Source organism: Pipistrellus hanaki (assembly GCF_964339955.1).
Source record: "Pipistrellus hanaki genome assembly, chromosome: 3".
NCBI lineage: Eukaryota > Metazoa > Chordata > Mammalia > Chiroptera > Vespertilionidae > Pipistrellus > Pipistrellus hanaki.
This window is the reverse complement of record NC_140505.1, coordinates 109,212,457-109,238,805: the sequence shown is the minus strand read 5'-3', so window position 1 is coordinate 109,238,805 and position 26,349 is coordinate 109,212,457. Positions and strand designations below refer to the sequence as shown.

Below are 26,349 nucleotides of genomic sequence, written 5' to 3'. Positions count from 1 at the left end.
AGTTTGAATGTTTGGTATAACTCTCCTGTGAAGCTGTCTGGCCAGGCTTTTGTATGCTAGAAGGTTTTTTGATTACTACTTCAATTTCTTCCATAGTTATTGACGTATTGAGATTTTTATATTCTTCCTGATTGAGGTTTGAAAGGTTGTATTTTTCTAGGAATATGTCCATTTCCTCCAGGTTGTCTAGTTTGTTGGAGTAGAGTTTTTCATAGTATTTTTTTAAATATCCTTTGTATTTCTATGGGGTCTGTTGTTATTTATCCCCTTTCATTTCTGATTTTGTTTATTTGGGTCCTCTCTCTCTGCTTCTTGGTAAGCCTAGCTAGAGGTTCAACAATCTTGTTTATCCTTTCAATTAACCAGCTCTTGGTTTCATTGATTGTTTTGTAATTTTTTTTCTTGGTCTCTATGTTGTTTATCTCCGCCTGATTTTTATTATTTCTTTCCTTCCTTCCACTTACACTGGACTTTTCCTGTCACTCACTTTCTAACTCTTTGAGTTCTAGGGTTAGGAAATTTATTACTGTTGTTTCTTATTTTATGCAGTTAGCTTGTAGAACTATGAAATTCCCTCTACTTTTGCTGTTTCCCATAGATTTTGGATTGTTATGTTTTCATTGTCATTTGTAGCCATGATGTTTTTTATTTCTTCTTTGATATCTTTAGTAATCCAGTCATTGTTTAATAGCATGCTATTTAGCCTACAGGTGTTTGATGATTTTTTTTTTTTTTAGTGTTTTCATTGTAGTTGATGCCACTGTGATCTGAGAAGAGGCTTGATATGATTTCTATCTTCTTGAATTTGAAGAGACTTTGTCTGTGACCCAATATATGGTCTGTCTTTGAAAATGACCCATGTGCACTTGAAAAGAATGTATATTCTGTGGCTTTTGGTTGGAATGTCTGAAGATGTCAATTAATTCCATCTGATGTAGTGAGTCATTTAGAATTGGTGTTTCTTTGCTGATTTTTTTGTTTAGAAGATTTGTCCAATGGTGATAGTGGGTTATTAAAGTCCCCTACTATGATTGTATTGCTGTCAATCTCTCTCTTCATATTCTCCAGAAGTTTTTTAATGTATTAGGGTGCTCCTATATTGAGTGTGTGTATGTTTACCAGAGTTATTTCTTATTGTTGGATTGCTCCCTTTAGTATTATGAAGTGGCCTTCCTAATCTCTTGTTATGTCCTTCACTTTGAGATTTAATTTTTCAGATATAAGTATTGTTACCCCAGTTTTTCTTCCATTTCCATTTTCCTAAAAAATCTTTTTCCATCCCTTCAGTCTGTGTGCATCTTTTATTCTGAGGTGGGTTTCCTGTAGACAGCAGATATATGGGTCATGTTTTCTTATCCACTCAGTTACCCTATGTCGTTTGATTGGGGCATTTAGTCCATTTACATTTAAAGTTATTTTGTCAGGTCTTCAGGGCAGGAGTCAATCATGGTATTTATTTTCCCCTCAGAATAACTCTAGGCTGCCCAACAGAGTCAACAGACATTTTACAACTTCAAGTCTACGGTGCATTTTTTTATAAGCCTGCCATAACAGTATCTAACCAAGAATTATTTCATAGATATACACCTTAGAATACAAATAAGTATTTGTATTGTTACTTCAAGTGCTTCAAAAAGAAAAGAACAACTCATTGCGTTCATATCAAGAGATCTCTCTGCATAGTCATACTTCAAGAATGTGTGGAGAAGCGAAAAAGAAGAGCCTCCCAACTCAGGTGGCTGTTCAAGCTTTTCCAAGAAAATTACAGCAAATATTATTACTCAAAGATGCTACCAGAAACACCAAAAATGACACAATCCTGTGCTTAGGAGGTTGGAATCACAAAAACAGTGAGCCATCTTATCCAGCCTAGGGGAAAATAAAGCTGCTATTCCCTAGCTTTAAGAACCTCTTACAGGAAAGTAACTCTAAAGAATTACGATTTCTGCCCTGGAGTTAATATTTTATGACTTGTTTTAGTATTAATGCATAAAAAACTTAAAATCTGTATCAGTTAAAACATCTAAAAAGTCTGTTGCACTCTTATGAATTATATTTCTTTAATCTTATAGCCAAAATTTTCATATAGAAGCAGTATAAGGTTTGAGTTAAATTATTTTTCTAGTGATTATTCTGCCATAGAAAATAATACTTATGTATATTATGGCTACCATGAAGATAAAATCAAAGCATATGGAATAAAAGAAAGTGGGAAATTAAAAGAGCAATGGTGCAAAAAGAGCACAGGCTTGTGAATAGGAAGATGGAGGTTTTAGTCATGGCCAGGATTCTATCAGTCAAGTGATCTTGGCTACCTACCACTTCAGTTTCCTAATCTGTAAAAACTATTATCTCTGAGTGCTAAAGTCCTCCCAGCTCTAAAATTGTATCTACTTAAAAGTTGTTAGTCTTTAGGGCAGTGTCCCTTGTGATGGAACAATTCATAATATTCACTCAGTTGAGCTTAACAATTTCCATGACTTCAAACCATAATCCACACTTTTTGAAAAGTGAAATGGAAATTTATTACGTTCATACCCATTACTTGACAGTAGAAAATAATTCATACAAGATCACAACATTAATGAAGGGATTATTTTGCAGGCTTCTTAAATATCACCTCCTTCTCTCTTTCTGGTATACCTATGATTAGTTGATAATCTCTCTCACCACTGGATGTCACTTTTGCTCCAAAAGAAGTCAACCCAAACTAACCTCAGTTAGAATCTTAACTCTAAAATACTTTTCTCTAAAACCACAACACAAAATTTATCTGTGAAAGATCAAATCAGCTCTTATAATTTCTAGTGATTTCCAGCTAACATCTGGCTTCAGAGTCATCTAGGCTTCAAATAGTACAAAAAAGCATTAATACTTTCTAAGATCATCCCAAGCCATAATAAACTGTACTGAAACCCCAGCAACACCCATATGATGCACAGAACTTCCATGGCCTTAAAGGGGGAAAAAAGTGATATACAAAGGGAAAAACAACACAAGTCTTTATATTTGAATATAAAACACTGGAATTCCCGTTTGTAAATGCTGTTTTCTAATCTCAGTATCACACTATATTTAGTATTATGGGAAGAAAATAGTAAGACTTGGAAACCACAAAAAGAGAGAGGTAGTAACTTTAAGACTTCTCATGTTATTTTTTTTTTTTTTTATTGATTTTTTACAGAGAGGAAGGGAGACGGAGAGAGAGTTAGAAACGTCGATGAGAGAGAAACATCGACCAGCTGCCTCTTGCACACCCCCTACCGGGAATGTGCCCGCAACCAATGTACATGCCCTTGACTGGAATCGAACCTGGGTCCCTTCAGTCCGAAGACCGATGCTCTATCACTGAGCCAAACCGGTTTCGGCATAGACTCCTCACGTTATAACTATCAGAAGGCATTTGGCAGTTATACTTAATACATAAGTAGGTGACTAGGAACTGTGTCCTCAGGTTTCTCAATCAAAATATGTAAATAATATATAGTTCTCTTTTATGCAAATGTGAACAGCTTTCAGATATTGACACTGGTGTGGCTATGCCTATAAGCACCTTGCTCTCATCTCAGATCTTCTTACCTCCCAAAGCAAATGCCATGACTAAGGGAACTTATCAAATGGAGATATGTCAAATCAACCCCAATATGATAAATCAACCCCAATCCCAACACACATGCACCAATTTTGTTAAAATAACTGCTAAATCACTGCCACAGTGAGTCATGGTTACTAAAGTGGTCATGCTGTACTCCTTGGGTTTGTTGAAGAAGAAAAAAGGTTGAAACCGCTGCCTTAGATGAATGATCTGATTGCATTATTTCCAGGATGCCCTGGACTATTTATAAGAAAATAAATTTATTAGGTTCTGGGGAAAACAGGCCTGCAAAAGGGAAGCTTAAAAGGAGGGTGGCTGTTAGAACTATCATAGCTGTTTCAGAAGCCAGGGGGGGTTCTAGTTCTTCCTGTAGGGCAAAAAGGTACTTGCTCCTATATTCCTGAGTTGGAAACAAAAAAGCATTTTAACGACAAAAACAATATTACAAGTATTAGTTAAGCTGCAACAGGAAGAATGAGTTAAATAAGACTTGTGTGGGCTGGTCTAGAAACTTGATCACTGAAAAACAGTCTGTGAAAAAAATGCATGCTGGCTCTGAAAAACTGACCTGTACAAAAAATTTGGAAATAAATCTGTTGAGCCATTTGGATTTTCCCAATTTATCTCTGGAAGGTTGAAAATAAAATGTCATATTTGAGTACTAAGCCAATAAAATCTCAGTTTTCATTGTGCATTTTATTCTCCTAAAAGAGTTAATTATGTTTTACTCTGTAGAAATCACTCTAATAAGAATCACTTGCCTTTTTCTGGGCAATTGCAGCTCGCTGCAGTTTCTCTTTAGCTTGATTATACTTTTCTTCTCGATCTGTGATACGTTCATGAAGCTTTTGCTTTTCTTCCAGCCACTGGATCTGTTTCTCTTCCAATGTCCTGTTAGAAAAAATGTAGGCAAAACATGGACATTAATTCTTAGGATTAAACAGATATTATCCCAAGTAAAATCAAACTTACTACCTATGTGATGACATTCAGAAGACTAATTTAGATATATGAAGTAAAAAATATATTGGTAAACTCAATGAATAAAGACATTTTTCTTTCAGAGTTTTCAGAATAGTATGGTCAGGGAAAAATTTAAAAGGCCTTCTTCCATAAATGTCTTTTTTACCTTATTATTATTAAAATAATTCAAAAGTCTATAAAGTTCATTCTCTAGAAATAGAAAACCCATTATCTCAGACCACTTATATTGTCAAAGGGTGTTCGTAACTAGTTCCCAAAACACATTCAACATGGACTTATCATTGAAATAACTATATATAATATAGCAGGGGGGGGGGGGAGGAGAAATAGTTGTACATAAAAATAAAAAGAAAAAGCAAACTATACTTTTCAACTTCTAGTTGTGCTTTTTCAGCTTGGCTTCTTAAATTTCGGCACTCTTGTTTTAACCTCTCCATCATTTCCTTCAGTATTTGGTTTGAATTCAGCAATTCATTCTCTGACTGTGTTAGTGAGGTCACTTGGATCTGCAAATTACTGATTTGCTTAAAAGAGAAGAAGATAAATGTTAAGGCCACTAAACAAATTTAGTAGAGTATAAAAGCAGCAGAGGATTCTAAACATCTTCCCTCATAAATACCCCACTCAGGTGATGTGCCCTTGAGGACACCCTAAAATGAAATAAGCTTCAAGACATAGATTTTAAAAAACCCTTACAAAAAAAAAGCAAAATGTTTGCTAAATAGCATACCTGTTTCAGGTCAGAATTTTCATTTTTCTCTTTCTCTGCATTTTCAATATTCACAATTTGTTGTTGAAGTTTTAACCTGAAAATCAAACACAATAAGAGGCATTATTAAGGATCCACATTTCACATATTTCACTGAATTAGGTGATCATTTTACCAAGTGCCTTTATTAACAGTAGACATTGTGAAATCTGGTACATAAATGATAAAGATTTTGACCTCAGACAGCCAAATTATGTTCACATATAACTAAAATTTAACAAAAATTTCTGGTTTTGTAATGAAAAAAATTATTGGCATAGAGGAGAAATCAGGTCTGTCTAGGAATATGAGACAATTAAAACCTGATGGGCAGATTTTAATGAACAAAGGGAACAGCCTGAGCTGTCTTTGGTGGAGGAGTGTACAATGTGTTCTAAGCCACCAGAAAGCAGTCCAGTTTAGGAGAAGCCACTTTACAATCAGAGAGTAGCTGACAATTTACAAAATGTCTTCAGCTACAATGCTACTTCACTTTTACTCTCTAGGTTAGGGAGCTCCAAAATGTATTCTAATGACCACCATGTCATAATATAACAGGCACTTAATTAAGGTTGGCCAATTTTAATTGTAGTAATTTCTCACAATAAATCTATGAGCATAAGCAGAGTCATCTTTATTATCCCAATTTTACAGATAAAAAGATTGACATTTAACCAAGTTAGCCCAAATGCATAGCTACCAAGTCAAAGGACTCAGGTCTTCCAACATACAAGTTAGTGACCCTCTTTCCCACTTCATTATGTGGCAATTTTACTAATTTAAAAGGAAACTGTCTAATAAGGACAACATGCTGTATTCTATTAAATATATTGAGTTTTAATTCCTGAAATGAATAATCACACAATTTGTATCCTCCTCGAAAGGAATATGTTCTCAGAACATCTCTGGTGACCAAATGACTAACCTCATGAGAAAGACTTTATGCTAATTAGGTTTGAAGGATAGGCCCTCAACCTCTCCATTTTAAAAACCCTTCAAACACTTATCTCAAATATAATTCACTTGGTACTTGTTTTTAGTTTGGCATTATCAATATTTATCAATCCAATTAGAACTGCTGATTGGAAAGGCAACATTCCCAAAGGCCCAGGGCTGTGCTTTAAACAATGATAAAAATTCAATAAATATTTGAATGAACTAATCTAAATCCTGGATTAAAAGTTTAAATGTGTAAAATGACTGGACAATATGACATGGAAGAAACCACTAGACCCACTGATTTCTGAAATATTTCCATACAAATGATGGAAACAATGGATCTAAAGCAAGCATGTTAAACATGCGGCCTGCCAGCCGTGAGTTTGATATAGTTGATCTAAAGGAAAATTTCTCTTCGACAATACTAGTCACACTATTTAGTAATATTAGAAAATGTATTACTCTCAAACTTTTTATGCATTTCTCTCCTTAAAAGTTAATGTTATTAATTTTGTAGTGAGATTACAAGTTAAAGGAGGTATTTTTCTACAAAACCATGAAGATGAAAATAAAGGAGAAAAAAATGTGGGTCCTAACCCAGGTCCAAAGTTAGAAAAGTTAGGCCCCAAATTATTTTAGCTCTGTAGAGATTTTGGATATACTTGATAAATCAGTAGAAACAAGACCCAGTTACTCAACCATTTGTAGCCTAAATGCTTTCTAAATAAGTTATGTATATATTAAGAGAAACAACTAAGCCCTAAATCCAAAAATTGAAGCCAATGATACCAATGCCAAGAGCACTTGACTATTAAGACACAAAAGGAGTAAGAACATCATCACTATGGTAGAATATAAGGAACAATACACAAATGGCCCCTAGACACCAGGAGCCATTGCTAGTCAATGCCAAAACTTGGATCGCATCTCACAGGTGCAGGTCTTAAAATCTGAGCACCTGAGGCAGGGTTGCAACCCTTCACTCCTCCAGAGGAGCTGCAGCCCAGAAGGATGAGGAAGAGGAGGCCCAGGGTAAGGATATGGTCCAAGCTCTGAACCACTGTGTCACACTGCCCCCTGCATCCACCTATTAATTGCCAAGATCTGTGAAAAAAATTGATGTTGAAGATATTCCAAGAGTTTGTAAGATTTATGTTTAATGAAAAGTGGAGGGAAACTGGACATTAAACAGCATGAATAAGTGGACTCAGACAAGCTCTGCACCTTCTCACAGAAAGGTCAGATTTCACCTAAGGGAAAGGAGAGAGAAAGCTACATAACCAAACACCCAAAGAATAGAGATCATGGGGAGACAAAGAAATAGCCCACATATGAAAGAAAAGGAGGCATCACCAGAAAATGGAGTAAACAAAATAGAGGCAAGCAACCTGTCAGAGAAAGAATTCAGAGAAATGGTCATAGAGTCGCTGAAAAGGTTGGAAGACAAATTCAACAATATGTCTAAGAACCAAGAGGAAATGAAGAACCAAGAAGAATGAAAAATGACATTGTTGTAATAAACAAGTCAATAGGAAGTATCAAAGGTAGACTAGAAGAGGCAGAATACTACATCAGTGAGCTAGAAGACAAGGGAGGACAAAATACCCAAGCAGAGCAGCATCTAGAAAAAAAAAATTAAAAAAACAGGAGGAGACCCTAAGGGAACTTGGGCGCTTCAGGAAACAAAACAACATCTGCATAATAGGAGTGCCAGAAGGACAGGAAACTGAACAAGGAATAGAAAACTTGTTTGAAGAAATAATGACAGAAAATTTCCCTGATATAGGGAAGAAAAAAACTCACACAAATCCAAGAAACTCACAGAGTCCCAAACAAAATGTACCCCAAAAGACAGACTCCAAGGCACATTAAAATTAAACTGGCAAACACCAACAAAAAAGTAAAAATCTTAAATACGGCAGAGAGAAGACAGAAAGTGACTTACAAAGGATCCCCCATCAGATTAGCGACCAATTTCAGGCCAGAAGGGAATGGAATGAACTATACAAAGTCATGCAAAGGAAAGGTCTGAATCCATGAATACTGTACCCAGCAAGGCTCTCAATCAAACTTGAGGGTGAAATCAGAAGTTTCACAGACAATAAAAGGACTAAGGGAGTTTATTACCATCAAACCAGCAAAGCAAGAAATGCTAAAGGGTCAGCTATAAAAAAAAATAGGAGGCGAAGAAGGAACATTGGTGTAAAGAATAAAATTTACAACAAACAAGTACCTATCAAGAAATAATACACAAAGTTTTCTTCAGTTGGCTTTGCTGAAGCAGTCCTGAGTTATAATCTACAACTGATAAGAGATTTCTAAATTTTTATTGTTGATAGTATTACAGATATCCCCTATTTTTCCCCCCTCCCTTCATCTCCCTCCTCACAGCTCCTGCCCCACCCCAGGCCTTCACCACACTATTCTCTGTGTTCATTGGTTATGCATATATGTATATGAGTTCTTTGGTTAATCTTTTCCCATCTCCTCCCCTAACTCCACCCCCTCTTCCCCCACCCAGCTCCCCTCTGAGATATGTCAGTCTTTTCCATGCCTCCATGTCTCTGGATCTATTTTGTTCACCAATTTATTATATTCCATAGATTCCACTTATAAGTGACATCATGTGATATTTGTCTTTCTCTGACTAGCTTGTTTCACTCAGCATAATACTCTCCAGGTCCCTCCATGCTATCTCAAAGGGTAAGAGATCCTTCTTTTTTACAGCTGCATAGTATTCCATGGTATAAATGTGCCACAGCTGTTTTAACCGTTTGTCTACTAGTGGGCACTTGGGTTGGTTCCAGATCTTAGCTACTGTAAATAGCACTGCTATGAACATAGGAGTGCAAATATTCTTTTTGGTGAGTCTTTCACACTTCTTAGAATAAATTCCTATAAGTGGGATCACTGTGTCAAACAGTAGTTCCATTTTTAAGTTTTTGAGTAATTCCACACTGTTCCACAGTGGCTACACCAATCTGCATTCCCACCAGAAGGGTACTAGAGTTTCTTTTTCTCCACATCCTCACTTGTTATTAATAAACCATTACAGGAGAAAACTAGTCCATGATTTAACTTCACATCATTACAGTTAGAATTCTAAGGGATAGTGAAATTTAATGAAAAGTAACTTGAATAGAAATAATCAGGGTTTAGAAATATGTTCAATGACCTAAAAATCACAATAATGAAAGAGTTCAAAATATATTGTATTATCTCACAATGCTACAGATTTAGAAATATAGTACAGTATTTCCTTTTTTAATATTTTTATTGATTTCAGAGAGGAAGGGAGAGGGAGAGAAAAATCAATGATGAAAGAGAATCATTGATTGGCTGCCTTCTGCACTCCCCCTACTGGGGATGGGGTCCATTACCAGGGCATGTGTCCTTGACCAGAATGGAACCTGGGACTTTTTAGCCTGCAGTCCAATGCTCTATCCACTGAGCAAAACCGGCTATGGCTAAAGTATAGTATTTCTTGACTAGAAGATTTAAATATTCAAAGTGTGTTATAATTAGTCAAAATACAACAATCTTTAGCCCCAATAGGTTTGGCTCAGTGGATGGAGCATCAGCATGCAGACTGAAGAGTCCAGGGTTCAATTCTAGTCACGGTTGCAGGCTCAATCCCCGGCCCTGGTCCAGACACATGCAGGAGGCAACCAATCAATGTGTCTTTCTCACATCAGTGTTTCTCTCTGTATCTCTCTCTCCCTTCCACTCACAATGACAACAAAATAATTTTTATAACAGAAATACAAAGTACAGAAGAAAGTACACTTCTCATTAGATCAATATAGGCTACATAAGAAAAATGCAACTTGAAATGGATCCTGAAGACAAAATAAGAATCTGAGGTAGAGAAGTTAATAATTAAAGCAAAGGGGACAACGAATGAAGGAAGACAGAGCAAATCAAGAGGGTGGGATAGAATACTGTATTTTGGAAGCAAAGGGAATAAGGATATCTTCACAAAAACAGAAAGGGAAGAGAGAATGACGAAAATACAGAAGTTCTCAGATAGTGAAAAGCTCCAGACATCTTTGCTCAGGTACAAATGAGAGCACAGTGAAACAGTGGACAAAGAATTTCCACTGAGAGACAAGGTAGCCAACCTAACAGACTAGAAGACAAAAAACAAAACAAAACACAAATGTACAAGAACTAGCAGTTTTAATAACTTCAGTGAGAACAGAGTAAATAATAAAACACAAATTGATTTTAAAGTGATCAATTCTAAGGGATGACAAGGTATGATGGGCTAAGTTTAGGGCTAGTAAGGTAGAATAAAGATAGAGAATTCAGCCTGGCTGGTTGCTCAGTGGTTAGAGCATTGGCCCATGGACCTAGGGATTTGCTTCCCATCATGGGCAGGTACCTCAGTTGCAGGTTTGATCCTACCCCATCAGGGCACAGGCGAGAGGCAACCAGTTGATGTTTCTTTCTCAGCCTTCCTCCCTCCCTCCCACTTTCTTTCTAAAGATCAATGGAAAAAATATTGTTGGGTGAGGATTTAAATAACAGAATTCCAGAGTGAACATAAAATAGACTATAAAGTGAATGTGCTGGATGTGTCAACAATACAGATGTACTACGAATGAAAGCAAAGGATAGAAAATAGAAAAAGGCTGAGCCAGAAGACAAGGTCCTCAGTGACTGCTGGGGAATATCCTGTAGGTCTGTAAATGGACAGAAAGTCAGATAGGGTAAGATGGATACAACTATCAAAGGAAAAACTATTTTAACCAAAGTTAGTCAACGGTCTAACAACAGGGGGTTCAGAAATACTGATTCCCGTTTTTGGTCCTTAGTTGCAGGAGAAAGTAAGGAAGCCCTGGCCAGGTGGTTGGAGTATCGACCTATTCACCAAAAGTTTGTGGGTGTGATTCCTAATCAGGGCACATACTTAGTTTTTTATGTTCATTCTGTCAGGGTACATAGAGAAGGCAAACAATCTCTCTCTCTCCCTCTCCCTCTCCCTCTCCCTCCCTCCTTCCTTTTCTCTGTCTAGAAAACAATGAAAGCATATCCTACAGTGAGCAAAAAAAAAAAAAAAAAAAAAAAAAAAAAAAAGGTTGCCAGGTAATATGCATCAGGACAAAATCAGGTTTCAGTAGGGGGTATTTAGAAAAATGTGTATATTGTAAAAAAAATTATTGGAATGGAACAGGGATTTCGGAGGTTACAGCAAAAATTAAGAGGAGAGCTTTAATGAGCTGGTGGTGTGAGTAGTCAAAAGGTGAAGGATGAGTAAGCTGGGGAATGAGATAGTATGTGATCAAGTACTTTACATTTCAAAAGTAGTTTTGGATAAAATAGAAGTAGAAATAGGTAGATTGGACAGCCAAGATACAACAGAAAATACAGCTGTGGAAAAGTTATAAATGGAAACATTTGGAATAACAGTGAAATGGAGCCCTTCCAAGTTCTCTGCAAAGTACAGGATAGCCAATTGTGCTCATTATTGCCTAGGTTTTCTGTGGCAGGCAGCTGATATGCATTATTTTAACGTTCAACAAATGTTTACTGAGTTCCTACAAATGCTGGGCCCAATGTCGCAAATATATCTGTATTCTTAAGGAGTTTACAGTTCAACCATGCGATCTGAGCTTTCTTTCTTTTTTAAAAATATATTTTTATTTATTTCAGAGAGGAAAGGAGAGAGATATAGTGTTACGCCCAGACTTCGTGATCCCCAAGGACCACCAGGGAGCCGAGTCCGATGCAATAAACAAAAGAGCCTGTTCCATGCTAGCATGGGCTCCTCCCACTCACGCCGGCAGCATGGCGGAAGAGAGAATTTCGCCCAGTCCAGGGGTTTTACTCCGGTTGGTGGTGATGTCACTGCCTCCGCTAACCCTGATTGGTTGGGTGAGGGCTAGGGATAACTCTGCCCTGCGGGGCGGAGTCGGGAGCTCATCCTCGCCCCGCCCTGCCCTCTCAATAGAAACATCAATGATGAGAATCACTGACTGGCTGCCTCCTAAGTGATCAGGGATTGAGTCTGAAACCCAGAAATATGCCCTGTCCAGGAACTGAACTGTGACCTCCTCGTTCATAGGTCAATGCTCAACCACTGAATCACTACAGCCAGGCTGAGCTTTCTTTAATAGTGAAAATGTTCTGTAATGTGTACCACCCAATACATTGCATATTTGAAATGTGGCCAGTGTAAATAATTTCTTAAATTTTTAATTAACTTAAAATTAGATTTAAATAGCTATTGTATTACTTGCTATATGTTGCTATTGTATTACTAGCCCAGGGGTAGGTATGTAAACCAGACCCAAATCCTTTTCTAAATGTTTCTTACTTGATTCATCAAGTAAAAATTCTGTCTTCTTTGAAATCAAAATATAGACTTGCCCCCACAGAGAAAGCATCAGGAGAAAGCAGACACACAAGTTAGAAATGAGAAGGAAGACCTCCGACCTCAGGAGAGAAGCCACTCTCATCTGACCATATCCGAGTTCCTATGTGTCCATGAGACCAGCATAATCCTTGTCCTTTCTACAGTTTCAATCAGCTCATAAAGCCCCCTTTTTTGCTTCAGTTAATTGGGGCTGGGTTACTATCAACCAGAAATTGACTAGATTAGCTTATTTTAAATCCTGTCATTTTTACATGTCTTTAATTTACAGGTAACGTTACAAATTTTACAAACTCATTGTAAGGTGGGGCAGCCTTGTGAAATGCAGGCTACTGTTAGAATAATAACTTATTATTCAGATTAGTGATGAAGAAATCACTTTAATGAAAACAAGAAGCTGGTATCATCCTAGCTAATAAAAGAATAATATGAAAATTGACTATCACTCCAACACACAAGATGGCCACTCCCATATGGACACAAGATGATCACTACAAGATGGCCAGCAGGGAAGGGCAACTGGGGCGATCAGGCCAGCAGGGGAGGGCAGTTGGGGGGTACCAGGTCTGCAGAGGAGGGCAGTTGGGGGAGACCAGGCCTGCAGGGGAGGGCAGTTGTGAGTGATCAGGCCAGCAGAGGAGGGCAGTTGGGGAGACCAGGTCATCAGGGGAGGGAAGTTGTGGGGCACCCAGGCCTGCAGGGGAGGAGGAGAGTTGGGGGAGGGGGGGCGGGGAGGAGGACCAGGCCTACAGAAAATGACAGTTGGAGGGAGGCAGGGCAGGCAGTTAGGACGGTGGGGGGGGGGGGGGGGGGAAACCAGGCCTACAGGAGAGGGCAGTTGTGGGGGGCCAGAACTGCAGGGGAGGGCAGATAGGGGCAAACAGGCTGGCAGGGGGGCAGATAGGCATCAACCAAACTGGCAGGGGAGTGATTAGGGGTGATCAGGCTGGCAGGAAGAAGCGGTTAGGGGCAATCAGGAAGGCAGGCAGGCAGGCGAGCAATTGGGAGCCAGCAGTCCTGGATTGTGAGAGGGATGTCTGAATGCCCGTTTATGCCTGATCCCTGGGATGGGACCTTAAAGGGCATTCGGACATCCCTCAAGTGGTTCCAGATTGAAGAGGGTACAGGCCGCGCTGAGGGACACCCCCCACCCCCACCCCATGCAAAAATTTCATGCACTGGGCCTCTAGTACCTGAAAATAGTCAACCATGTAAATTGACCCAACAAAGATGGAGATTAATTTGCATATGTAGGCACCTAGCAGCCTGGGTCCTGAGAATTTTCTCTGCACTCAGGTCACTGCAAGGTAGGCCCTGCATGGGTCCTGAGCAACCTGGGAAGGGCCTGAACCAGGGGGATCCTGGGCTGGGGCAAAGTTGGCGATTGGAGGGAGATGAGGTCCCCTGCCTAGGTCCTGAGGCATTAGGCCTTGGCAGGGGTGGAGCCAGTGATCTGGGAAAGTTGGGGTGGAGCTAGAAATCGGAGGGAGCTGGGGAGGCCCCTACCCAGACCCCAAGCTTTGGCCACAGGCTTTGGTCCTTGGCAGAAGCAGAGCTGGCAATTAGGGGAAGCTGGGAGGGCCCTGCCCAGGCTCCGAGGCTTTAGGCCTTGGCAGGAGTAGAGCCGGAGATCAGAGGTGGTCAGTGATCGGTGTGAACTACAGAGGAAAAACTTTTTCTGATCACTCATTGGCTAATCTCCCTGTATGCCATAGGTAATATTCTTAGTAACTTGGGTATAAGAATCCAAAAAGGTGATCTAGGGTTTTTCCACCACACTCCTGGAGAAAAAAATGAAGGCCCACTGCTGGAGGGCTAAGAAATGTCATATCCTGCCCTAGCCAGTTTGGCTCAGTGGATAGAGCCTCAGCCTGCAGACAGCAGGGTCTGGGTCCCATTCTGATCAAGAACATGTACCTAGGTTGCAGGCTCCCCCCAGGTCAGGTCGCATGGAGGAAATAACCAATCAAAGAGTACCTCTCACTTTGATGTTGCTCTCGTCTTTCCCTCTCTCTTCCACATTCTCTAAAAAAAATCAATGGAAACATATCCTCAGGTGAGAAAAAAAAAGAGAGAGAAATGTCATATCCTATGAAAGACACATCTTGAAAATGGCTAAAAAAAAGTTGTCATTTTTTCATGGGGAAGGGACTGGAGTCCATGTTGATGAAAACACCTTGGTGGCTGCAGTGACTGGCAGTGAGTGGCTGCAGCAGTGGAGTGATGGGGTTGGTGCCTTCCCCTGATCAGCCCGGTTGCCTCCCACAAAGAGAGGCCAGACTATAGGACATCCCTGAGGGCTCCCAGTATGTGAGGGGGGCAGGCTCGACTGAGAGACCCCCCTCCTACCCCCTGGTGCATGAATTTCAGGCACCGGGCCCCTAGTTTAATTAATATGTATGTATGTATGTATGTATGTATGTATGTATGTATTTGTTGTTAATCCTCATCCAAGGATATTTTCCACTATTTTTAGAGAGGGGGAGAGACAGAGAGAGAAAAACATCAATATAAGAGACATCGATTGGTTGCCTCCTGCAAAGGCCCTGACTGGAGCCAAGGACCGACCCTGCAACTGAGGTATGTGACCTTGACCAAAATCAAACCTGAGATCCTTCATTCCCAGGGCCAATGTTCTATTCACTGAATCAAACTGACTAGGATGGTAATTAATAATTTATAGCATCTGCCAAAGGAGGATTAATCCTACTTATCATGGATGTTTGTTGTTTGTAAATAAATGGATATTTTTGCTTTATATAATTTAGACTTTCATTTCCTTAGCAACACCTTTCCTCTACAGGTAATTTCTTTCTGACTATCACAGATTCTAAATATGACAAGCTACAATTATGTTTATTTTAATGAATGATAAAAATAGACCTGGTTGATGTAGTTCCTTATAAATCAGAAAATCAGAGCTGTCATGGGAAAAACACCCATCTGTAAACCGTTTCTTTTAAAAGTCATTCAAATTTTGTGAATTTCTGTTTCTTCTACTACATTTTATGTTGGATACTATGCCCTTATTTTAAAAATAAGTTGGGGTCAATTACATATTATAAATGATCTGTAGAAACTGAAGAAAAATCAAAGAAAAATTATCAAAGTAACTAATGGAATAGAAAATGATTCATATTAAAGAATGTCTAAAGGACCAAAACTGGTTTGGCTCAGTGGATAGAGCATCAGCTTGCGGACTGAAGGTCCCAGATTTGATTCCAGTCAAGGTCATGTACCTTGGTTGCAGGCACATTCCCCAGTAGGAGGTGTGCAGGAGGCAGCTGATCGATGTTTCTCTCTCATCAATGTTTCTAACTTACTATCTTCTCCCTTCCTCTGTAAAAAATCAATAAAATATATTTTTTTAAAGTAAAAATAAATAAATAAACATATCCACAGGTAAGGATTAAAAGAAAGAAGAAGAATGTCTAAAGGAATGAAAGCTGTTTTATATAGCAAATAAACAAAAACCTAAGGGTCAAGTTCTTTATTGTCTTCAAGTAATGAAAGAATGCTGAACATTTCATCACTATGACAACAGAAGCCCAAACCAAAAAAAAGACTTAAATTCTAACAGAAAATAGGATTAAACATCAGAATGAGATCTCTTTCTTTCCTTTCTGGAGATTGTCAGGGAGAGATAAAACAACTTATCTGACCTGAACAATTAGAAAAATGTACACAGCTAAAAGGATAGAATAAGATTGGCTCTCAAAATCCACGACAAATTTGTGATTCTAGAATTGTACCGTGTTTCCCCGAAAATAAAACATCCTCCGAAAATAAGACCTACTTCCAGGTTTCCTTCTGAGTGAAATATAAGGCATCTCCCCCGAAAATAAGGCCCCCCTGCCCCCTAGGCTCTGTCTTAGAATGAAAATTAATTTACTGTAAACTGGTCGCTAGGCCCCCCACACACACTGGCATCTAGCAACCATTGACATTACGAGAAGTCCTGATGTCATTGCTGTGTGGAGGCAGAGCAGAGGTCAGAGTGAGCAGTGAGCAAGGGGTGGGAGAGAGGAGGAGACTTTCACTGATGCGTGTAGAAGAACAGGAGGATTAGAGCGGACATGACGAGGCGAAGGTGGTAGTCTGTCTCTGGTGACACTACCTGATGCTCGCGGCCGCCCTCATGATGACTGAAGGTTCTCAGTCAGTGGCAGACCCTGCTCCAGCTCAGATCCAGGCCCCAGACAGACAGGCCCCAGGGGGTAAATGTCTGATAAAGGGATAGGAGGGATGTCTGGTGAAGGTGTTCAGCAGCACAGGGGTGGGGGAGAGGATCACTTAAAATGACACAGGAGGATCAGAGGGGGCCTTCAAAATGACATGGGAGGATCAAAAGGGGTTACTAAAATTGTAATCCCCCCTCTGAGTCTCCTGTGCCATTTTGATTCCCCCCTCTGATCCTCCCTGTGTCATTTTAAGTGATCCCCCTCCCCCCACCTTGATACCCCAATTCCTTTTTTTTTACCCCTAGAAATGAGCACAAAAAAAAAAAAAAAAAAAAAAAAAGCTACTCCGTGGAGTACAAGAAAGGAATCATGGAAGACTTTTGGGGCCAAAATCTTACTGCTTTCTGCAAAGAGATGTTGAGTATCTGATTGGTCCGAAAATGGAGAGCAGAGTATGGTAACCTCATTGAGCAAGTGGACAAGGGAAATGCTAAAAAGCGCAAGTGTGGGTCATTATTTTCCGAGCTGGAAGACCTGATCTGTGAATGGGTTGCTGACAGGAGAGCAAAGGCTTTGGTTGTGAATAGGGCTCAGAGTCAAGAATTTGCCCTTGCAATGGCACCACAGTTTGACATAGCCCCCCGAATACTTCAAAGCATCACAACACTGGCTGGATAATTTTTTTCAGTGAAATGAACTGTCTTTAAGAAGATCTACAACATTGTTTAGGTTGGAAGATACTCAAGTTATTAATCTTTCCAACATGATTGCTATGGATGAAACTGCAGTGTTTATGGGCCAATCATCTCAAACAACAATTGAACTCCTTAGTGTACATTCCCTCCACTGCTTACAAAAGTGCACGTGTTTCCTATATTTTGGCAATTCGTCTGGATGGCACTAAAATCCCACCTTTAATCATTTCTAAGGGCAAGGAAAAAAAAGATTGAACGTGTTTTGGGCGTTTTTATTCTTGAAACTGAAAAAGCCTGGGCCACACAAGCAGTTATAAGGAAGTGGGTCGATTTAATGCTGCCGCTTGTTATGCGAGGGAGCCAAAGAGGTCTGCTAGTCTGGGATGCAGCCAGCACTCACTGCGCTAAAGACATGAAGACATTTCTTCACGAAAGAAAAATAGATCAGATAAAATGATTCCCGCAGGAATGACGGCCTATCTCCAGACTCTTGATATTGCAATAAACAAGCCATTCAAAGACAGTTTGCATGGAAATTAATGACTACATTGAAAATAGAATGGAGAGAAATCAGCGTGGAAACTTTGTGAAACCTAAACTACAAGAAGTTGTGACTTGGGTGAAGAATTCATGGGAGAAAATCACTGACAGTTGCATTGCAAATGCACTGCAAGCAGGCTACCTTGACAAGAAGTAATCATTTAAAGACAGTGCTATTGCTAAACATGAGAGATTTGGTCCACTGATTCTGAAAGAAATGGAGTCACAAGAAATTCACCAGGAAATTCAGGAATTGGACTGTTATGATGATGTTCCAGAAGATGATGACATGATTGTCATTGAATAAATGAGTAAATTCTTGATACTATAGGATTCACAGTTTGTCTGGTTTGTGTTGACAACTACCATACTACCGTACTGTATGCAGGTAATAATAAATGTGTACCATATTCTTCTTCATGGAAAAATGAGACATCCCCTGAAAATAAGTCCTAGCACATATTTGAGAGCAAAAATTAATATAAGACACTGTCTTATTTTCAGGGAAACAGGGTAGAAGCTAACATTTAAATTAATGGCTCATAAAACTGACCTTTGTAAATAATACATGTATCTCTACCAGAGGTAATTCTTTTCTGAATAATAAGAGTCAAAAACCTTGTCCCAAAACATAACTTACAACTTAATGAACATAAGATTTAAAAATCTCTCAATTTTAATCTACATAATTAGGAAGTCATTAAGCTTTTACATTTTAAAAAATAGATATGAGGGACTTTTAGGTGGCTGGAGATAACAGATGTTTAGTTCTGTTTTAACCGTATCTCTTTTAAAACAATACAGAAAAGCAAGGAGAATAAATAAAGCCACACAGAACCACATCCTTCACAATGGAAGAGAGAAAATACTCAAATTTTAAAGCACCTGTAGGTAAAAATAGGAAAGTAATTGTAAATCCCAGCAAGAGACTGCTCATGCTCTAGACTGGAAGTCTTTGTAGTGAGTATGGGCTCCCTACATGTAAATGGACTTAACTCACACATTAAAATAAAAAGATCTCTAATCTGGCCCAAAGCAAGACCCAACTATATGCTAAATATAAAGACACATTTAAAAAAAACAAACTGATTCAGAAAGACTAATAATCAGAACACAAATCAGGCAAATGGAAACATTAAGAAAACTGGAGTAATCACATTAAAATGCTTAGAAATAAAATGCAACACATTTTATTTCTAAGCATGACATACAATAAAAACTATAAAACTGATAAAAGAAATTAAAGATGACCTAAATAGAGATATGTCACAATCATGAACTTGAGAGATTCCAATATTGTTGAGATGATAACTCACCTTAGTTGAGGCAGAGATTCAAATGCAATCCCAATCAAAATTTTAAGCCTTTTTGAAAAGATGACAAGCTGACAAGAAATTTATATGGAGAGGCAAAGAACCCAGAAGAGCCAAAAAAAAACACTGACAAAAAAAAGAACAAGGTAGAGTACTGGAGGCTAACACCAGCATGTCATAATTACCCAAGTCCTTCAGAAGCAAGGACTAAAAGCTATGCACCCATTGTTCTGTGGAGACAATGGTGGCTGAATGGCTCAGGGCGATCCCCTAACACAGTGGTCAGCAAACTCATTAGTCAACAGAGCCAAATATCAACAGTACAATGATTGAAATTTCTTTTGAGAGCCAAAAACCGACTTCTGCACATGAATCACGAAGTTTCAATTGCACTGTACATGCGTGCCCACATGTGGTATTTTGTGGAAGAGCCACACTCAAGGGGCCAAAGAGCTGCATGTGGCTTGTGAGCCACAGTTTGCCGACCACTGCCCTATCCTGATATTTTACTGTTTACCAAACCTAACCTTTGATTTGTGTTTTTGCTTTGCTAAAGGGAAAATGTGTATTGTAATAAATAAAAAGCCATGGGTCTGGAGATTCAGAGAGCTTCTCCACTAGAGGGAAGTGATCTGCCTGGTTCCCCATGCCTTCCAAATTTATATTTCTTGTCTAGGGTATCATTTATATCACAGCCCCTTCTCCAGATTCCTAAACCCTTGCTGCAAAAGACTGCAGCAGTAGAGGACTTGCACTACTGTAATCAAACTTACCATAAAGTTAGAGTAGTCAAAACAGCATGATATTGGTGTCAAGACAGACATACATATCAATGAAATAGAACAGAGTTCAGAAACAGACACATACTTACAGACAAATGTAGTAAACAAAGTTACCAAAATGATTCAATGGGAGAAAAGACAGACTTCCACAAATGGTGCTATAATTTCGTTTTGTAATGTCTTTATCAGGTTACATACCAATGTTACCATTACTCGTAAAAAATAGTAAGACGGTATCCTTGCTTTACAATGCTCTGGGATAGTGGAATTAACTGGTTTTTGAAGTCTGGGTAGAATTCTCCATCTAAGCCTGTACCTTTTCTTGGATAGTTCTTTCATAACTATCTGTTTCCTCTACAGAAATCAGCCTGTTTAAGTGTCCTATCTCTGTTGGGAATAGTTTTGATAACCTGTATTTTCTTAAGAAGTTATTCCTTTCATTTATGTTTTCAAATTTATTTGCATAGAGGTTCGCAAAATAGTTGTTTATTTTTTAATTTCACTGTTTCAGTGCTTACTTTCCCTCAGTCATTTCTTATTTTGTGTATGTGCTTTATTCCCTCAATTACAGTTGACAGTCAATATTATATTAGTTTCAGGAATATAATACAGTGATTAGACATTTATATAACTTATTAAGTGATCTCCCTGAGTAAGTAATATATAAAGTATTAACAAATAGAATACACTACCACTTACACAAAGATCAAGAGGACTGTGTTCCAGAAATGATAGTTGGTTCAAGATTAGGAAAACTGTTAATACAGCAAATGGACAAAAAAAATTATCTGCAGAGATGCTAAAAATCTTTGATTATTTTAAAGTTTTTTATGGCTGATTTAAAAAATAAAAACAACTCAAGGAAATAAAAATTGATGGGATACCTCTTTAAATTATAAAATATATATATACCTTAATCCTAAATCTAGATTCTTAATGAAAATACAGGAGAGACATTTCCACTATGATCAGAAACAAGCCAGGTATGCACACTATCTCTAAAACTATTTAATACTATATTGCCGGTGCTTGCCAATGCAAGTAGATAAATCAGTTAAAGGCATAATAATTGGTAAGAAGTCATCTGTATCTGCAGGTGATATGATAGTATGCCTGAGAAATACTAGGTAATTTCTAATATAACTAACTCAAGAAAAGATTTGAGTAAGTTAGCAAGATATAAAATCAACAAGGAAGAGTTGATAGGCTTCATAAACAAACAGTAACAAGCTAGAGAACAAAATGGGGGGAAAAATTTATAAAAGCAATAAAGAAGATTAAGTATTTGGGAATAAACAAGAAATGTGTCAAAACTACACAAAGTTTTAGAACTCTTCTGAAGAACACAACAATAAATTTCAACTAACTGAAATAAATTTGTTCTTGGATAGGACAATTAAACATCATAAAGATGTCAGTTCTCCCAAGATTAGATGAAATATTTAAAGGAATCCCAATAAAAATAACAACCATCTATTTTATGGATATTAAAGTTTATATGGGGGAAAAAAAAGATTAGTCAATAAACTACTATAAAAAGAAAAACTAGATAGAATAACCCAACCAGACACTAAAACATACTATAAATGAGATCCAAGATGGCTGCAAATGGGACAGCAGGCTGCAAGATAGTGTGTGGAAAAAAAAAGAGTGTGTGTGCACGTGTGGGGAGTATCTGAATTTGTGAGAGAGGGAGAGCTATATTCCACAGGACAGTTGAGAACTGGTAGACCAGATTCCCCTGGCTGGGCAGCCTCTACTGTTGTTGAAATCTCTCCCAGAGCGGCAAGCTTGGCAGCAGAGACCATGCCATCTTGAAGGGGAGGCCAGCTGTGATTGGAAGTCCAGCATATCTTCAACAAGGGGAGACCTCAGCTACCTCTCGGGACCCTACAATGACATCACCTATGGAGCAGCTGCCTCAGCTATGAACCCACAAAAACTGACACTCCAGCCTCCCCAACTGCAGGCATCTAAAAAGTCTGTCCAGGGAGACAAAGCAGCACCAAATACACAGATGAGCCCTGTGCCTTCTCACAGAGCAGAAAGAAGGAACAGCTGAATCGAACAACACCCACCCAGAATTGGCGAATTAAACCCAGCTGGTGAGGCAATCTACAGATGGAAAGGTCAGATATTACCTAGAGAAAGGAAGGAGAGAGCGAGCTACATAACCAGACACTCTGAGAGGAAAGACCATGGGGAGACAAAGACAGCCTGAATACAAAAAAGAAAGACAGAAAAAAAAAGGAATCACCAGAAAAGGAAATAAAATGGAGGCAAGCAACCTGTCAGAGAAAGAATTTAGACAATGGTCATTAGGTTGCCGAAAAGGATGAAAGACAAATTCAACAATATGTGTAAGAACCAAGAAGAAATGAAAAATTACATCACTGCTATAAAGAACTCAACAGAAAGCAACAATGGTAGACTAGAAGAAGCAGAGGTCCGCATCAGTGAGCTACAAGGCAAGGTAGAAAAAAATACCCAAGCAGAGCAGCATCTAGGGGGGAAAAAAACAAAACAAAAAAAACAAAAAAACACTTTAAAAACAGGAGAGCCTAAGGGAATTATAGGACAACATGGAACAAAACAACATCCGCAGTATAAGAGTGCCAGGAGAGGAAAGTGAGCAAGGAATAGAAAAACCTGTTTGAAGAAATAATGACAGAAAACTTCCCTGATACAGGGATGAAAAAACACACAAAAGTCCAAGAAACTCAGAGTCCCAAAAAAGATGAAACCCAAAAGACTAACACAAAGACATTATAATTAAATTGGCAAACACCAACGACAAAGTAAGAATCTTAAAGGATGACAGAGAGAGACAGAAAATTACCTACAAAGGATCTCCCATAAGACTATTGACTGATTTTGTAACAGAAACACGTCAGGCCAGAAGGAAATGGAATGAACTATACAAAGTCAAGCAAAGCAAGAGTCTGAAACCAAGAATACTCTATCCAGCAAGGCTGTCCTATATAATAACGAGATAATATGCAAATTGACAATCACTCCAACAAACAAGATGGCCACCTCCATGTGGTCAAAGATGGCCACAAGAAGTTGGTCAGCGGGGAAGGGCAGTTGTGGGTGAGCAGACCAGCAGGGGTGGACAGTTGGGCGGGACCAGGTGTAAAAGGAAGGGCAGTTGGGGGCCATCAGGCATGCAGGGGAGGGCAGTTGGGGGGGACCAGGCCTCCAAGGGAGGACAGTTAGAGGCAACCAGGTCCCCAGGGAAGGGTAGGTAGGGGCAATTGGGCCAGCAGGGGAGGGCAGTTATGGACAACCAGGCTGGCAAGGGAGGGCAGTTAGGAGTGTCATGGCCAGCACAGGAGGGCAGTTGGGGGTGACCAGGCCTGCAGGTGATGGCAGTTAGTGGTGACCAGGTCAGCAGGGGAAAGAAGTTAGGGGTAATTGGGCTGGTAGTGGAGCAGTTAAGCCTCAATCAGGCTGTCAGAAGAGTAGTTAGGGGGTTATCAAGCTGGCAGTCACAAGTGGTTAGAGGCAATCAGGCAGGCAGGCAGGCAGGCAGGCAGGAGAGCGATTGGGAGTTGGTAGTCCTGGATTGTGAGAGGGATGTCCCAGATTGGACAGGGTACAGGCTGAGCTAAGGGACACATTCCCCACTCCAGTCAATTATAATTGAGGGTGAAATCAGGAGCTTCACAGACAAAAAAGGACTAAGGGAGTTTATTACCACCAAAACAGCAATGCAAGAAATGCTAAAGGATCTGCTGTAAAAAAGAAGAAATAGGAAGCTAAGAAGGAACACAGAGGTATAGAATAAAAATGGCGACAAACAACTACTTATCAATAATAACTTTAAATGTAAATGGATTAAATGCCCCAATCAAAAGACAAAGGGTAACTGGATGAATAAAAAAACATGACCCATATATCTGCTCTCTACAGGAAATCCACTTCAGAACAAAGGACTCACACAGAGTGATGGTAAAGGGATGGAAAAAGTTTTTCAGGCGAATGGAAATAAAAAAATAAAAAAATTAAAAAATAAAAAGCTGGAGTAGCAATACATATACCTAACAAACTAGACCTCAAAGTAAAGGCCATAACAAGACACAAGAAAGGCCACTTCATAATACTAAAGGGAGCAATTCCACAAGAAGAAATAACTGGTAAATATATATGCAATCAATACAGGAGCACCCAAATACATAAAAAACTTTCTGGAGGATATCAAGGGAGAGGTTGATAGTAATGCAGTCATAGGAGACTTTAGTACCTGACCAACACCACTGAACAAATCATCTAAACAAAAAATCAGTGAAAAAAACATCAATCCTAAATGACTCACTACATCAGATGGAATTAACTGACATCTTCAGAACATTAAATACCAAGGCTACAAAATATACATTCTTCTCAGGTGAACATGGGTCATTTTCAAAAATAGACCACATATTGGGACACAGGCAAAATCTCTTCAAATTCAAGAAGAGAGAAATCATATCAAGCATCTTCTCAGATCATAATGGCATAAAACTAGAAATCAACTACAATGAAAACAATTTTTAAAAAATCAAACATCTGTAAAAAAAAAAAAAATCAAACATCTGGAGGCTAAATCACATGCTATTAAACAATTACTGGGTTACCAAAGAGGTCAAAGAAGAAATAAAAAACATCCTGGAAACAAATGACAATGAAAGCACAACAATCTAAAATCTATGAGACATAGCAAAAGCATAGCTCTACAAGCCTACCTCAAAAAAGAGACAATGGTAACAAATTATTTAACCCTACAACTCAAAAAGTTAGAGAGCAACAAAAAAAGCCCAGCTTAAGCAGAAGGAAGGAAATAATAAGGATCAGAGAGGAGATAAATGACATAGTGACCAATAAATAAATAAATACAAAAGATCAAGAGCTGATTCTTTGAAAGGATAAACTAGTTTAATGAATTTCTAGCCAGGTTCACCAAGAAGCAAAGAGAGAGGACCCAAATACACAAAATCAGAAATGAAGAGGTGAAGTAACAACCAATCCCACAAAAATACAAACATTATGGAAAAACACTATGAACAATTCTATTCAACAAAATGGATAACATAGAGGTAATGGACACGTTCTTAGAAAAATACAAACTCCCAAAACCCAATCAAGAAGAATAAAAAGACCTGAATAGGCCAATAACTACCAAAGAAATTGAAGCAGTGATCAAAAAATCTTCCAGCCAACAAAAGCCGCTTTAGCATATGAATGGCCTGTCCTTTTGCAACCTAAAAATGTACAAACTGCAGCTGGATCAGAGAGCTCCAAAATTTCCAAAAGAAGACCTAAGGCCCTATAGCAGCTGGACTTCATCTTGGCACCTCCAAACCCTAAACTAAGAGGAGGAATCTGCAGATCTCTCTGTAGCTTTTGCTGGGTGTCCTCAGGCTGTGGCTGATATTGCATCTCCTTGGAGATCCAAGATCCAGTGTACACAGTGGTTAGAATGAGACCATACCAGATAACAACTCTTCACATCCATAAGAGACAGACTAAAGGGGCAGACTCAGTGAGCACCAAAGTCTCACTGAAGCAAGTCCGGCTCCATAAGGGTGTCTCCAGCACAGCAGTCCCCCCACTGTAGACATAGCTGGTCCTCAGGGCCAATTGGCCTGAAGGTCAATTCCTCCCAGTGATACCAACAGCAATCAAGGTTTAACTACAACAAGATTGTGCACACAGCACACAAAGGGGTACACCAAGAGTGTCAACCTCAGGTAATTGAGGAGGCTGAAACACTGGAACACCTAGCACACAGCTGCCCTGAACATCCCCAATGGTGTCACTGACCTGGCATCACACATCAAGGACATTCACTGAGTGGTTTGGGGGTACAAAGCTCTCCACCAGGTTCCTCCAGGACACAGAACACCCCTTTACCCAAGACATTACCCTGAAATACCAGCTCAGACTAATTTCCTCATTGAGTAGCCACTCAGATGGCAGGTCCACAGCCACTGGGCTGACTGGGATGAGTGGTGCTCCTGCAGCAAGCTGATCCCCTTAGTGCACACCCCCCACCAGTGCACAAATCTGTGCACTGGGCCTCTAGTGATTACATATTACAAAGAGAAAAAGTAGTCATTTTATAGTGAAAAAATCTGGCAGATACCACTTTAACTAAACGATTCAAGTTAACATCACCAGTAAGGGGACAATCACATAGCTCTTCATATGATAC

The 26,349-nt window shown here is 39.1% G+C and overlaps 1 protein-coding gene across 5 annotated transcripts in view; it reads right to left on the bottom strand.

The window, feature by feature from the left end:
- The window catches only part of CEP83 (centrosomal protein 83), a 120,590-nt gene that overhangs the window by 12,132 nt on the left and 82,109 nt on the right, over positions 1–26,349 (bottom strand). For all 5 annotated transcript variants that reach the window (XM_084880329.1, XM_084880330.1, XM_084880332.1 and 2 more), the window contains 3 exons: positions 5,310–5,385; positions 4,946–5,103; positions 4,357–4,486 (listed from right to left, as the gene is read on the bottom strand). In XM_084880329.1, the coding sequence (XP_084736455.1) occupies positions 4,357–4,486; positions 4,946–5,103; positions 5,310–5,385 (364 nt within the window). The remainder of the gene's footprint in view (positions 1–4,356; positions 4,487–4,945; positions 5,104–5,309; positions 5,386–26,349) is intronic.